This window comes from Schistocerca cancellata, chromosome 3 (genome assembly GCF_023864275.1).
Source record: "Schistocerca cancellata isolate TAMUIC-IGC-003103 chromosome 3, iqSchCanc2.1, whole genome shotgun sequence".
NCBI classification, from domain to species: Eukaryota; Metazoa; Arthropoda; class Insecta; order Orthoptera; family Acrididae; genus Schistocerca; species Schistocerca cancellata.
The window spans coordinates 395,942,332-395,958,473 of NC_064628.1; the positions used below are offsets into that span (position 1 = coordinate 395,942,332).

The window sequence follows — 16,142 nt, forward strand, 5'->3', positions numbered from 1 at the left end:
TGAAAACGGAGATGACCTTTGCCCTCTTCCAATCTTTTGGAACGCTACGCTCTTCTAGAGACCTACGGTACACCGCTGCAAGAAGGGGGGCAAGTTCCTTCGCGTACTCTGTGTAAAATCGAACTGGTATCCCATCAGGTCCAGCGGCCTTTCCTCTTTTGAGCGATTTAAATTGTTTTTCTATCCCTCTGTCATCTATTTCGATATCTACCATTTTGTCATCTGTGCGACAATCTAGAGAAGGAACTCGAGTGCAGTCTTCCTCTGTAAAACAGCTTTGGAAAAAGACATTTAGTATTTCGGCCTTTAGTCGGATTAGCAAGTTCTGAAACACAAATTCTATCAAAGCCATCTTGTAGCTTCTTACAGTCATTCTACAACGATAACTTCCCAGACGCTAGATTAAGAAAAGGCAAACCTAAGTTTCTAGCATTTCTAGACTTAGAGAAAGCTTTTGACAATGTTGACAGGAATACTCTCTTTCAAATTCTGGAGGTGGCAGGGGTAAAATAAAGAGAGTGAAGGGCTATTCACAATTTGTACAGAAACCAGATGGCAGTTACAGGAGTCGAGAGACATGAAAGGGAAGCAGTGGTTGGGAAGGGAGTGAGACACGGTTGTAGCCTCTCCCCGATGTTATTCAGTCTGTATATTGAGCAAGCAGTAAAGGAAACAAAAGAAAAGTTCGGAGTAGGTATTAAAATCCATGGCGAAAAAACAAAAACTTTAAGGTTCGCCGATGAAATTGTAATTCTGTCAGAGACAGCAAAGGCCTTGGAAGAACAGTTGAACGGAATGGACAGTGTCTTGAAAGGAGGATATAAGATGAACATCAACAAAAGCAAAACGAGGATAATGGAATGTAGTCGAATTAAGTCGGGTGATGCTGAGGGAATTAGATTAGGAAATGAGACACTTAAAGTAGTAAAGGAGTTTTGCTATTTGGGGAGCAAAATATCTGATGATGGTCGAAGTAGATAGAATATAAAATGTAGACTGGCAATGGCAAGGAAAGCGTTTCTGAAGAAGAAAAATTTGTTAACATCGAGTATAGATTTAAGTGTCAGGAAGTCGTTTCTGAAAGTATTTGTATGGAGTGTAGCCATTATGGAAGTGAAACATGGACGATAAATAGTTTGGAAAAGAAGAGAATAGAAGCTTTCGAAATGTGGTGCTACAGAAGAATGCTGAGGATTAGATGGGTAGATCACATAACTAATGAGGAGGTACTGAATAGGATTGGGGAGAAGAGGAGTTTGTGGCTCAACTTGAAGAAGGGATCGGTTGGTAGGACATGTTCTGAGGTTCAAGGGATGACAAATTTAGTACAGGAGGGCAGCGTGGAGGGTAAAAATCGTAGAGGGAGACCGAGGGATGAATACACTAAGCAGATTCAGAAGGATGTAGGCTACAGTACGTACTGAGAGATGAAGAAGCTTGCACAGGATAGAGTAGCATGGAGAGCCGCATCAAACTAGTCTCAGGATTGAAGACCACAACAACAACAACAACTTCCCGGACATCACAGCATCATCAGAAAACAGCCAGAGACTGCAGCTCACGCTGTCTGTCAGGTCATTTATGTATACGGAGAGTAGACCTAAGGTTGGTCCTATGAGATTTCCTGGTGGCACACCTGGCGATAGCCCCGTCTCTGACAATGTCGGGCACTTACCGTTGGAGGCGACGTCCAGGGTGTACGTCTCGTCGGTCTCCCAGCTGAGAGCCTGGGGGCGGTCCCTGGTGAGCACCGTGACCAGCACGTCTGTGCCCGCCCCCGCTGCCGCCCCCGCGCCCTCTCCCCCGCCGCCGTGGCCGCCGCCCCCCGCCAAGGCGTGCTGCAGGTCTCGCACCCAGCGCCGAGACGCCGCGTCCACCAGCTCCCTGCCCTGTTCGCCGGCCACTGTAACCCAAACACCCCACGTCGTGATAGCGCCTGAGACTTCCCACGATTTTACAACTGACGATTCTGATGGATATAACAGATTGGAGAGAAAATCACGTGTTGTATTACAGTGCCCTTAAACTTAATAATAGCAAATCAAGTGTAGGCTTAGAAAGGTCAGCTAATAAAATATTTGTGGACATTAATCACTGGTTCATAGCCAATTCTTTGTCACTAAACTTTGAAAAAAAAAACACACTACATGCAGTTCAGAACTTGTAAGGTGTGTCCCACAGGTATATGCCTAACATACGATGACAAGCAGATAGAAGAGGTGGACAGTTTTAAATTCTTGGGATTACAGCTTGATAATAAATTCAACTGGGAGGAGCACACCACAGAACTGCTGAAGCGTCTTAACAAACTGTGGTGTGCGTACTGTAAAACCTTTGGTACACACACCATCAGATTATTTGACTTGTCGCTCTAATGAAGTAGGCGAGTGTCAGCAATATGTCTCGTGGTCTTATCGTGGCGAGTTTATCTTCTGCCGTTTGGTCAGACGATAGAAATGCCACTTGCATGCTTAGAGTGGCAGATTGACGGTGACCAACTTTAAACAGAACTTGATTAATTTTCACACATTTATTAAAATAACAACAAGCATAAAAATTACTTAACTTGGTTCTGGATGCTATTTACAATTGACAATCTGAAGTTCCTTTGGTATTGGCACGTTAATCTTATTCTTACATATATCTCGGATACTTGACAAAAGTGTCTATACATTTATCTTCATGGCCGTATACAGGAATACGGTGATCTTATTAGGCGCAGACTGAAACCTGACTATAGAATGGTACAGACAAATGTAGAACTCGTACAGACTGGTACAGACTAATGCAGACTGGTACAGACTGGTGCAGATAAATGCAGACTGACGAATCGGAGGTCTGTACACTCGTTATAATACCTCGCGCGTTCGTGTATCACTGTGCGAGTGTGATCTGTGAGGAGAAAAGGTTCTACGTTAGCAGCAATCTCATTGGCTGCATTACATATTAATACGCGGATCGGCGGAAGCAGAATTTGGTCCATCTCTATGGCAGCGCCATCTCGTAGTGCAGAGACGGACGAGCGCTGCGCCTGCGCTGTTGCGCTTAGCGGGGTGCGCTCTAGAGCAGGCTGTTCCAACTCGCCGGCTCCATTGTGAGCCGCGGAGCGCTCCCTGCTCCAGGGAGTCGTGTCGCTCGCTGTGACCATTCAAGTGGGCCGGCACGTGGCACGGCTGGCTGAGGCAGGCGGCAAGGCAAGCGTTTTGATGTGCCAGCTGCGTCTTACAAGATCGACAACCTCATACTCTTAGCTGCTAAGACGTGGTGACATGCTACACCAGGAAATACGATGTTCGGGAAATAAATAAGAAACAACTGTTTTACAAGAAATTGTATACTAAATTTATTGGGTCTCTGTAGCTTGACATTTTATTTTCATTACAAGATCGGAAATATCAGGCGTCAAAGTGTTCGCAGCGTTAATGCGGAGGATGGGCTTCATTGTTGCAGCCTGAAGAAACGATCGTTCCTTACTATTTACTCTTTTCATTGCTGAGTAAAGCTGCTCACAACAATACGTAGATCCAAACAAGCACATGATCTGAGAGGCATTGTTGTAAAGCTTGGGAAATGTTCTTTGCTGTAAGGAACGATACCATCGTGACAGATCCAACGTGTTGTAGTACCTCTCTTTCAACAAAGTTGAACTTTGCAAATCAATAATCTCTAATTGAAGTGACGATGACAAGCATCGGGGGAAACTGAGAAACGAGTGCTGAACACCGTAAGTTCCATTTCCAAACTAGTCAGGTCTCGGAATCGTGTTTCAAACGACGTGATGAGCTGCTTTAACTTTGCTTGGTAATCGACGAAAGTAGTAACTTCAGGTATTTTTAAAGAAGCAAGACGATTGAAGAACGTTAAATGTTCATTACTCATGTGCCTCTCAAATAAACGTAACTTTTCCATGAACGCTTTGATCTGGTCGTGCATGTCAACGATTAGCTGCCCTTTGCCCTGCAATGACAGATTTAATTTATTCAGATGCATAGTTATGTCAGCTAGGCACGCCAGGTCTGATATCCATTTTACATCTTTCAGACAACGCATTTCTTCCCCTTTCATTTCGAGAAAACGGGATATTTCCTCACGAATGGCGAAGAAAACATCAAGAACTTTTCCCCGACTCAGAAAACGAGCTGCACTGTGGTAAGGTATATCCCCATACTCCGCTTCCATATCTTTCAGGAATCCATGATTCATACCGTGACGCCGCGGAAAATTCACGCACTTCACGACATCTTTCATTACGCCACCTAGCTCTACTGTTTCAGCACACAGTGCCTCTTGGTGAATAAAACAATGAAGAGTCAAAATGTCTTTCCCGAATTCGTCCCTGAGTTTATTTTTCAAACGAGAAGCAAATCCTTGGTGACGCCCGATCATTTGTGGTGCACCGTATGTAGCTACAGAATGGAGCTTATCCCACGTAAAATTCATATTGTCCACTGATTCACAAACAGCTTCAAAAATGTCACGTCATGTTGCGGTGTAATCGAGTGGTACCTCATCCAAGAGTTCTTCAGCGAAGCACGGTCCTATATATCGGTGCTTTCTTTAAGCGCTAACGAAAATGCAACAAAGCTCTCCGCCCTTTTCCTGATCTGTGTTTCTGAATCCGCTGCCACGTTCAGGATTCGACGAGACATTGTCTGCTTCGATAGGCAAACCCCTACAATTGCCTGCACCTCCCTTGGAAACAAACATTCTGCAACTGCTAACATGCACGATTTTACGAGTGGTCCCACCGAAAACGGCTTGCCACTCGTCGCAATGATGTGAGCGACCCTGCAGCTTGCTCGAACTGCGGATTCAGTAGTGTTTTCTCCGCTCTCATTCACCTGAAAATTATAAACGCATTCCAGAACACGAACTATGTTGCATATTTTGACACCCTCCGTATTACGAAACCGTTTTTAAACTTACGTCTCCTGGTATGTCGTTCTTAAGCCTGGCTACCAATTCTCTGCGTGCAACGCCTTCTACCTGATCGTAGACGCGTATAATGTCGTCGTATATTGTACCTCTTCGCAGAATTAAATACTTTATGACATAAAAGACAGTGAGGACGACCATCCCTCTCAATGAATATAAAGGTATCCTCCAATAGAGGTACAGGGCTCCTGCGGCTAGTCATAGCTGTCATTGAACACGGATTATTGCGTCAGTTGAGGCTGCATGCGGCCAGGGTGCAGTGGGTTCGCTTTCCCCCTCCACGCGGGCTCCGACCTGCCGCAGTGAGCGCTCTGGAGCGCTCCGGCTCCCTGGAGCTCGGTTGGAACAGCCTGCTCTAGAGGGAAAGTTGTGTACGCGCTGACTATGGGGAACTATGTACACAACACAAATCTCTATCTGCAACGCGAATTGTGTCAGACATAGGGGATATAAAAATGAAAAAGCTGGCATACTACACTTACTTTCATTCGATAATGTCATATGGGGTTATTTTTTGCAGCAATTAATCAAGCCAAGCTAAAGTTTTCTGGGCACAAAAACATGCAATAAGAGTTATATGTGGTGTGAACTCAAGAACATCCTGCAGAAGCCTGTTTAGGGAACTAGGGATACTGCTTCCCAATATATTTATTCCTTAATGAAATTTGTCATTAAAAATATATCACTTTTTCAAACCAACAGCTCAATTCATGGAATCAATACTAGAAATAAGAATAATCTTCACAAGCATTTAAAGTTGCTTAGTCTTGTACAAAAAGGTATGCGTTATTCAGGAACACACATTTTCAATAACTTGCCAGCAGCCATAAAAAGCTTAACAACCAATGAAATTCAGTTTAAGAGAAGCCTAAAGGATTTAATGCTGGCCAACTCCTTCTACTCCATTGATGAATTTCTCAGTGGAACCAACTGATTTGTGTGTATATATGTATGTAAGTACAATATAACTTCTGCACAATTTCAGTGCAGTAATGTGTTCATTGTAAATAAGTGTGTGTGTGTGTGTGTGTGTACGTACAATCTAACTTGTGCACCAGTTCAGTTCAGTAATGTGTTCATTGTAAATAAGTATTTAGTAGTTGTATTACACGTTTATTACCTTATAAATAAGTAAAAAACTTTTTTCTTTTAAATTCAGTGCATTAGTATTTGTAAAATGATTCTTTCATACAGCCTTCATTAAAACATGACGACCATGTCACTTGGGACCCGTGGAATTGTACATTGGCGTATTTGTTTGAGTTTGTAAATATTTGTCATGTATTGTTGTTTTTCTGACATGTCCTACATCGCGGAGGACCTCCTCACTACGGATCAATTGGAATGAAAGTAAATCTAATCTAAACAAGGGGACCCTTCATGTTGTAAATCGCGGATTTTGATGCGCTTCAAATATGTTGTAGAGGCACTTACCCTGAGTAACTGGCTATTCGCTTTTTTAGCGATGGGCCTTGGTTTTTGAGAAAATCGATTTTGAAGTTCATTGCGCGTTTCATATACACGTAACGTTACATTCAATCCCTGCAAGTCAGCGTAGCGGAGCGGTAAAGGTTCACGGCTGCCGTGCTGATGGTACCGTGTGCGGATCCTGCTCGTGTACTTTTTTCTCAAAATCGACCGAATTTTGCAGTTTTATTTCAAAGAATATTGACAAACTGTGTAAGGTGTGCGAAATTATAAAGATCTATTCAGTTATTAATTTTTTCTGTGATAAAATATCACAACATCTTATTTTTCCCTCGTCCATATTGCTTGATGTGCCAGAACAAGATTGTGGGTGATATTTATCATAGAAACAACCGAAGCACAAATTTTCGCAGCGCCACGTCCATTTTCTGAAAGCAACCGTCTTGCAGGCGCACGGTTTCTTCATGAGCCATACCGGGAAACATAACTCTTTTGCATTCAAAAAGATTTCTCTTTCATCCGCTAATTTCGATGCAAGCCACGCGTATCTAATCATGCTTTCAAAATCAGGTTGCGCTGAATTGATGTAGGATTAGCGAACGTAATTTTATCGAATCTTCCATAGAAGCGATCTCTCTACTGTCTTTCATGAAGTCGGGAGCATAATGAATAATTTTCGTGAAGATTTTTACCTGTCGGTAAAAATAAACATCGCAGGGCTGGTAGTAAGGAGTGCACTTTGGTGGGACCACTTTTAGGGTGCAGGTGCTCGCTTTCCTTTCATCAGTGAATAGATGATCGCATAAAGCTGAACCGGCTTGCCTTCCCCACGAATCGATAATGTGCAAAAAAAATTTCTGTCCCACGTACGGAAGAATTACAGAACGCAAAAATTCTCCTTACACCAGTTTCGTGATCTTACCGGATTTCGTGCAGGACACGACTACATTTCTGTATTTCCCAGTTAATTCGTCTACTAGTTTTTGAACGTTGGAACCAAATTTTCGGACGGTTCTTGCATGCATAAAAAAAACATACGGGTATAGGATTCGATCACTGTACCTCCAGTGCGGTAGGCGTGAACATTTACCGCTGCGCTACGGTAACTTGCTCGGAGTATATGTAATGTTACGGTTATACAAAGCGCGCAATGAACTTCAAAATCGATTTTCTCAAAAACTAATGCCCGCCGCTAAAAAAGCGGATAGCCAGGTACTCAGGGTAACTGCCTCTACAACATATTTGAAGCGCATCAAAATCCGTGATTTACAGTATGCAGGGTCCCCTTGTTAGTTGCGACTTGTGACAGTTCGGTAGGTAGTACGTCGTGGGAAGCGCAGAGGTGACGGCAACGCCAGGCCTACTCGGCGCGCAACGTGTCAGTGCTTCTCGCTTCACTGAGTCGACAGCCAACCCCGCGGGAGCCGGCCGATCTGCAGTCTTTTTCAAACGATTTTAAAGAAACTCTTCGGTAATAAACTCCGACTCTCGCACATCTTAGTGCTTAATTCGTCAGCTTAATGGTGAACTGCCTATTTCGTTAATGGTCATAGTTATTGTGGCATTTCGATATTAGTAAACTACCACAACAAATTCTTGAAGTTTTCACTGAAAAATATGTATCTGCGTCTGGTGTGTGTTAGTTCAATGTTGCTCCATATGAAATTTAGATAACATGCTGCATTATTCTTTAAATTTGAAAGGATATCGCTATCTGTCTCCAATGTCGAGACAATTGTATGTGTGTAAACTGCTCCATCACGAACGCAGGCTCCAGTGAAAAAGCTACAATGAATTACTCATAAATCCCTCGGGTCTCATAAACGGTCTGAGACGTCGAACCAACTTTTTGGCAAACGATAGTGCGCAAAGAGGAGAGTATTTTGCCATATGACTAATATCCGAAACTTCCATATCTATGAGGTTCATTCAAACGAAACCTGGTAAGTGCGTCTATCTTTGCCTTACACGTAAGGTGGCACCACGTAACTGCGGGTATTTTGGCTCCATCTATTGGTAGACAGACTGACGCGTGCGCACCGTTTGATGTTGCATAACGCCAGTGTGGTTTCACGTCGAAGAGAGGGTGGTCACACAAGTTATCGTCCACTACTGAATATGCAGGCGAGTAAGCAGGAACAACGAGGAGTGATACGATTGTTGGCGGCGGAGGGAGTTGGAGGCCGTGAAATGTATCGACGGATGAAGGCTGTGTGCGGTGAGTACAGTCTGAGTCGTTCAAGTGTTGTGGAATGGTACAAACGATTCCTAGAGGGGCGCGAGTCACTGGAAGACGATGCTCGTCCTGCACAGGCTCATCGTGTCATCACACCGGAAATGGTTGCGGAAGCGAATTTTTTTTAGTCTTGGACAACCGCGGTATCACCGTGGACGAGATCCACCGGTTGCTAGGTATTAGCGTGGGCACCGCCCACCCCATAATGCATCAACACTTGAACTTTCGAAAACTCTGTGCGCAGTGGGTTCTCCACCAACTGACCGCCGAACAGTGCAATGGCGCTGTCTTTGAGTCATCTGCAACGTTATCATGAAGAGGAATACGGCTTTCTGTAGCGTATTGTCACAAATGACGAAACATGGTGTCACTATTTTGAACCGGAAAGCAAGCGTCAGAGCAAGCAATGGAAACATGGGACTTCACCACCTGTTAAGCAATCAGAGGCCGTGCACACCAGTTCTGGTAAGGTCACGATGTCCTTTTTTGACCACAAGGGCCCACTGCTTGTCGAGTTCCTGGAACGGGGAACCACCATCAGTGCCCAGCGTTATCAAACCACTTTACACAACCTTAGACGGTCCATCAAGTCGAATCCCCGAGGCATGTTGTCCAATGGCGTTATCCTCCTGCATGATAATACCCCCCTCCCCCCCCCCCCCCCCCCACGCACGGCCAATGCGGTGAAGACGTTGCAGCAGTTTCGGTGCGAAATGCTAGAACATCCACGGTACAGTCCCGACCTTTCACCGTGCGACTTTCATGTGTTTGGACCTCTAAAACAAGCTATTGAAGGACATCGATTCGCAACGGATTACGAAGTGTGTGATTGGGTCCCGGCCTGGATCCGACAAAAGCGTACTAGCTTCTTCAAGGATGGAATCGACCGGCTAGTGTCGCAATGGGATAAATGTGACAACAGTTTTGGCGACTATTTTTGAGTATGTGTACTGTGTATAACTACATTTTTGAGTTAATAAAATCGTTACCGTTACTTTACACTAGTGACTGGCTTTCATTTGAATGTCCCTTATACCACGATATTCAAGCGACTAGAATTTCTTTCAATACAATATCGTAATATTTAAGGACGATCAATAGCTGGTGAAACGAGAATTACTGTGGTTTAAGTGAGGAAGTTGGCAACGGCCTTGCCGCAATGGATACACCGGTTCCCGTCAGTTCACCGAAGTTAAGCCCTGTCGCTTGTGGCCGGCACTTGGATGGGTGACCATCCAGCCCGCCATGCGCTGTTGCCGCGTTTTTCGGGGTGCACTCAGCCTCGTGATGCCAATTGAGGAGCTACTCCACCGAATAGTAGCCGCTCCGGTCACAGAAATTCATCGTAACGACCGGGAGAGCGGTGTGCTGACCACACGCCCCTCCTATCTGCATCCTCAGCTGAGGATGACACGGCGGTCGGATGGTCCCGATGGACCACTTGTGGCCTCAAGATGGAGTGAAGAATTTACATGTTTATCTTTATATTAACAAGGGGCTGTGTTACTCTCAGTTACTAGTACACTGTTACAGAATTTTGTCAGAATTTCAGTAGTATTAGATTGTTAGTAAGATGAATATTTGTCAACTCTGCCGTGTTTTGGCAAAAGCAGCAGATTTTAACATGGCAACAAGAGAAGTTACAGCCGGCCAGAGTGGCCGAGCGGTTCTAGGCGCTACAGTCTGGAACCACGCGACCGTTACGGTCGCAGGTTTGATCCTGCCTCGGGCATGGATGTGTGTGATGTCCTTAGGTTAGTTAGGTTTAAGTAGTTCTAAGTTCTAGGGAACTGATGACCGAAGAAGTTCTAAGTTCTAGGGAACTGATGACCGAAGAAGTTAAGTCCCGTAGTGCTCAGAGCCATTTGAACCAAGAGAAGTTACATATGACTCAGAAGTCTCAGACTCCTTCATGAAATCCATGTTTCCTCAACTACCTTTGGGTGTACACAGTGTGTAGAATGAAGTACACATGGCAGCTACCTCTACCAGTAACAAAGTATGTAGCTTGAATAGGCTCCACATCGAACTAATCTTGTGTACACACTCATAGGTGCATCTTTCTATGCGTATGCTCTTCATGGGTATGCTGCCGGATATGATCGTCTCCACTACAAGATATTTCGGCGACCCGTCTGGCCGCCAACTTAAAGTGCGATCGCTGAGTACATAATCACGCTGGAACTGCATGAACATCAGAAACGGCGGATCCCTTATACCCCGGATTGAGGCCACTGCGCCTGCGCGAGAAGCGGAAGAGCTGTTCCCTCCGAAGCGAAGAATTTAGCGCCGCCGGCGGTAGAAACTGGCGAAAGTGATAAATCGCAAATTAAGATGGATGGATTCCTTGAGCAAACAGTCCCAGTAACGAAACGCCGGAGAAATAATTTGCCCTTCAGCACAAACAATGTCTGCCATCTTGTCAAATCTGCTGCTTATCAAAGTTTCTTGCAGACACACGAAACACGCCTAAAGTTTGACAAACGCGCCAATCAGAGCTGTAAACGATCAGATGTTTGACAGACCTAGTAAAGGTTCGATTGTTCACAGTGCTTTAGACGTCGTTTCACTGTCCGCGACTTAAACGGCATTCAAGCCCATCTCCTGACTTGGCTACAAGACCCAGCGTGTCCGAGCCAACAGTTTGTCTGTCCTCTCGGGCGCTAGTCGCATTTAGCCGTTGAGGTCCTTGAGATTGTTGAGTACGACATTCCTGAACCCATGGTTTCCATATTCATCTGACAGTCGAGTGGTCCCGACCAGTGCGAACAACAGTATAATGTGCAGTTTCCATAGAACACAATCCTGCCTCCGTCGAATTCCGACATTTGCTGGTAGGCGGTTTCTCCTTACATGGGGCGTAACACGATCTTCTCATAAACATAAAACATTTAAATGTGATTTTCGAACGCGAAACCCGATGTGTAATCTTTCCATATAGACGAAATATAGGTGTCGTTGCTAATACCTACGAGTACTTTGTGCAGCTGCACACAACTGCTGATTGTCCGCAGCTCGTGGTCGTGCGGTAGCGTTCTCGCTTCACACGCCCGGGTTCCAGGGTTCCATTCCCGGCGGGGTCAGGGATTTTCTCTGCCTCGTTATGACTGGTTGTTGTGTGATGGCTTTAGGTTAGTTAGGTTTAAGTAGTTCTAAGTTCTAGAGGATTGATGACCATAGATGTTAAGTCCCATAGTGCTCAGAGCCATTTGAACCATTTTGCTAATCCTATACGTATCCTAGAACGCAGTGCATTTGGTGCCGATATGTCGTTTGTTAAATGCCGCGTTTATGGTGTTGCAAGTGTATTAGCCAGTATTGTATTTTCAGTTCCCATCATTCAGTTATCAGAGTGTGACAGCTCCATTACAAGCATAACATTTATTTATTTACTACATTTCATTCTAGGTATTTATATATGATGAGAAGTTTGGAAAGAGAATCGAAGCTCAGGGAGAAGAAATACAAACTTTGAGGTTTGCGAGTGACATTGTAATTCTCTCAGAGATGGATGAGGGCTTCGAAGATAGTGAAGGAAATGACTTTTGCTGTGGCTTAGTTAGTATTAACCACGGTTGCTTTCTTGACGTACCCGATACGCAGTGATATCGAGATACCAGTGGAAAAACCTTAAACTAAAACAGACTTTTTAGTAGATAGTGCCATCTAACATTTACACCTCTGATTGAACAAATCATATGTGCCGTTCATTGTATACTAAGAAAGGTAATCTGAGAATGGAGGACAAGACCAGAAGAAGGTATTAAAATCACAATGGAGAGAAAAGGGGATAATCTGAGGATTTATTGTTTGACTTTTGCATACGATCTTGCCATCTTAGCTGAACCTACGGAAGATGCAACAAATCTGGTAACTCTCCTACAAGAGACAGCTTTAAACAAAGACTTAAATTATCTCTTATTTTAAAAAGTGAAGAGGATGTGACAGGCGTGAAGAAGGCACCGACGTACAGGCAAATTTTTACGGAACAATGGAAAGGGCAACACTACATGGAGCTGATTATCGAAGAATAGGAAAGGCTACAAAATTTAAATATCTAAGTGAAGTAAAACAACCGAATGCTTTGGACAAAGAAGCTAACTTAGTAAGGGCAAGGAGAATGGAAGTGGCTTTCCAGTTAACAAAAAACCTGTATAACACGAAATCTGTTTCCATAAATGCAAATCTCTGCCACTACAACAATGTCATTAGACCAAAGTGCTTTTATGCTTCAGAATGTCTTTCGTTAAAAACAGACGAACAGTTAGGTGAAATAGAAAAGAGGGAAAGAAATGTAATCAGGAAAATATTGAAAACACATTATGACAGTGGGTAATGGAAATTAAGAAATAACCAAGAACTTTAAAAGAATAGCCGATTATTAAACACAATGAGGAAGAGAAGAGTTGTATTCTATGCACACCAAAAAAACTAAATGAAAAAACAATAACAAAAAAGTTTAAATTTTTTCCCACAAAAATCGAGAAACATCAGTGGTGTGCATTGTAGAAGTTAAAGCAGGCCTGAATGCAATGGAAAGAGAAAGAAACATGAGAAAGAGAAAAGTTAAGAGCAAAAGTAAAAAGTTTCAAGAGCTTCTAGGAGGAAACAGAAAAACAGGTGCAATATGAGGGAAGGAATGAGAGATGAACATAGGGAAACAATGACAAGCTACTGGCAAGAAAGAAATGACAAAAGCAAACAGCCGTAAATTATTTCACGTGATCGTAAGTAGACGGAAGAGAGCGGAAGAGAGAGAGAGACAGAGAGAGAGAGAGAGAGAGAGAGAGAGAGAGAGAGAGAACTCAATGTATTTGGAGTCACTTTAGTTTTTATGCATCAGTCTCTACCAATTTTAATAGATCTGTTAACAAGATAGTGCTTTTCTTCTTTTTTAAAGTCAGTTACCTGATTTTAGTTATTGTGGCTGAAGTGTTTATCTGTATTTGGAGTAACAGATAAGTGAGAAGAGGAACAATATAATCGCGAAATAACGAGTTGTTTTGATAAATACAAGCGAAAAGTCGGGAGTAGTGTTGATCTATGTTAATGACCATAATATTTGCATCTGGAATTGTATCTCAGAAAAATGATTGTACTGTTTCGCTTATCGTGTACGACTGCATGTAAATTACAGCAAGGCGCATGTTCCTGTGTTGTATGGTGAAAAGTTTGCACAGTTTGCTTTAACCGAATTCTTAAATACTGTGCGTTATGGACAGCGTTGAAAGGTGCATAAAGAAACAGAGTATATGGTCATCTGCCCAAAACAACCTATAATTGTGAATACTATTTGAAACATGGAGATCAGTATTGGTTAAATACTTCAGAAAAACCAAATTCCGAACTATTGACCTGTAAACTCCAATAGTTAGGCCAAAATCATTTCTAGTGAAAGCTCACATAGTATTTCACTATAGCCGCTGGACGAATATTAAGTGAGAATTCGATACGGTTGGACACAGTGGCAGAAAATTCTTTGACTCCAGCTGACCAGAACATTATCCGCAGAAGAACTGCATTGGGACTCGTAAATTTTTATGTATATTTTTTCAAGCGTAAGAAACACGAAGACTTAATTTTCTTTTCTTTGGGTTCCAACATTTCACTTACATGTCGATTGATGCAGTACTATGTACGTCTATGTGTGAATGTAGTCGTCATTGGAGTTCAGTTACGAATTACATGATTCTGTTAACAATTTGCTTATCAGTAAGCAAATATTTTTTCCTCCACGCAGTTATACAGAAATTGCTCGTTACTGCTAAAATGAACCTTCTGTACCCTTGTATGTGATCCTTTACTTGGGAATTGGGTGATGCCGTCATTAAGCCTGAGTATAGCGTGGGGTATCATACACTAAAGCGCCAAAGAAACTGGTATGGGCATGCGAGATACGTAAACAGGGAGAAAACGGCGCTGCGTTCGGCAACGCCTGTATGAGACAACACGTGTCTGACGCAGTTGTTAGACCAGTTACTGCTGCTACAATGGGAAGTTATCAAGATTTAAGTGAGTTTGGACGTGATGTTATAGCGGGCACACGAGCGATGGGAGACACCATCTCCGAGGTAGTGATGAAGAGCGGATTTTTTCCGTACGAACATTTCATGAGTGTAGCGTGAATATCAAATGCGGTAAAACATCAGATCTCCGACATCGCTGCAGCCGAAAAAGATCCTACAGGAAAGGGACCAACGACGACTGAAGAGAATCGTTCAACGCGACAGGAGTGCAACCCTTCCGCAGATTGCTGTAGATTTCAATGCGGGACCATCAACAAGTGTCAGAGTGCTGACCATTCAACTCAACATCATCGATATGGGCTTCCGGAGCCGAAAGACCACTCGTGTACCCATGATGACTGTACAACACAGAGTAATACGCTTCTCCTGGGCCTGTCAACATCAATTTTGGAGTACTGATACTGGAAACATGTTGTCTGGTCGGACGAGTCTTGTTTCAGATTGTATCGCTAGGACGTACATACACCCGTATCGAGACTACCTCATGAAGCCGTGGATGCTGTATGTAACCAGGGGACTCTTAAAGTTAGTGGAGGCTCTGTAATGGTGTGGGGCGTATAAATTTGGACTGATATGGGACCCCTGATACGTCTAGGTACGACTCTGACAGGTGACACGTACGTAAGCATCCTGCCTGATCACCTGCATCCATTCGTGTCCATTGTGAATTCAGTCGTACTTTGGCAGTTCCAGCAGGACAATGCGACACCCCACACGTCTAGAATTGCTACAGACTGGCTCCAGGAGCACTCTTCTGAGTTTAAACACTCCCACTGGTCGCCAAATCCCCACACATGAACATTACTGAGCATATCAGGGATGACTTGCAACGTGCCGTTCAGAAGAGATCTCCATCCCGTCGTAGTCGGATTTATGGACAGCCCTGCAGCATTCATGGTGTCAGTTCCTTCCAGCACTAGTTCAGACATTAGTCGAGTCCATGGTACGTCGAGTTGCAGCACTTCTGCGTTCTCGCGGGGGCCCTACACGATATTAGGCAGCTGTACCAGTTTCTATGGCTCTTCAGTGTATAATTCATTTGAGTAGAATTTCATCTATTTTCCGCAAAACATAAACTCTAAATTGTATATCACTATAAAGATGATTAACATGGTGGGTACCGAGCGAGGTGGCGCAGTGGTTAGACACTGGACTCGCATTCGGGAGGACGACGGTTCAATCCCGCGTCCGGCCATCCTGATTTAGGTTTTCCGTGATTTCCCTAAATCATTCCAGGCAAATGCCGGGATGGTTCCTCTGAAAGGGCACGGCCGACTTCCTTCCCTAATCCGATGAGACCGATGACCACGCTGTCTGGTCTCCTTCCCCAAACAACCAACCAACCAACATGGTGGGTACGTTTTCCTGGCACCAAGATAGCTAGGGGGTTGGCCCGAAGTGGAAATTATCTGTTATGTTAAGGTTTTGTGACATGAAAGGATGGGTTGCACGGAGTAGGCAGTCTCTTGAAATGATGTTGTAAAATGGACACCGACAGAGATAAGACGAGTGTAATA

The 16,142-nt window shown here is 43.8% G+C and overlaps 1 protein-coding gene across 1 annotated transcript in view; it reads right to left on the reverse strand.

The window, feature by feature from the left end:
- The window catches only part of LOC126175127 (chitooligosaccharidolytic beta-N-acetylglucosaminidase-like), a 336,523-nt gene that overhangs the window by 89,574 nt on the left and 230,807 nt on the right, over nucleotides 1–16,142 (reverse strand). Inside the window, exon 4 of the mRNA XM_049921680.1 lies at nucleotides 1,676–1,903. Within this exon, the coding sequence (XP_049777637.1) occupies nucleotides 1,676–1,903 (228 nt within the window). The remainder of the gene's footprint in view (nucleotides 1–1,675; nucleotides 1,904–16,142) is intronic.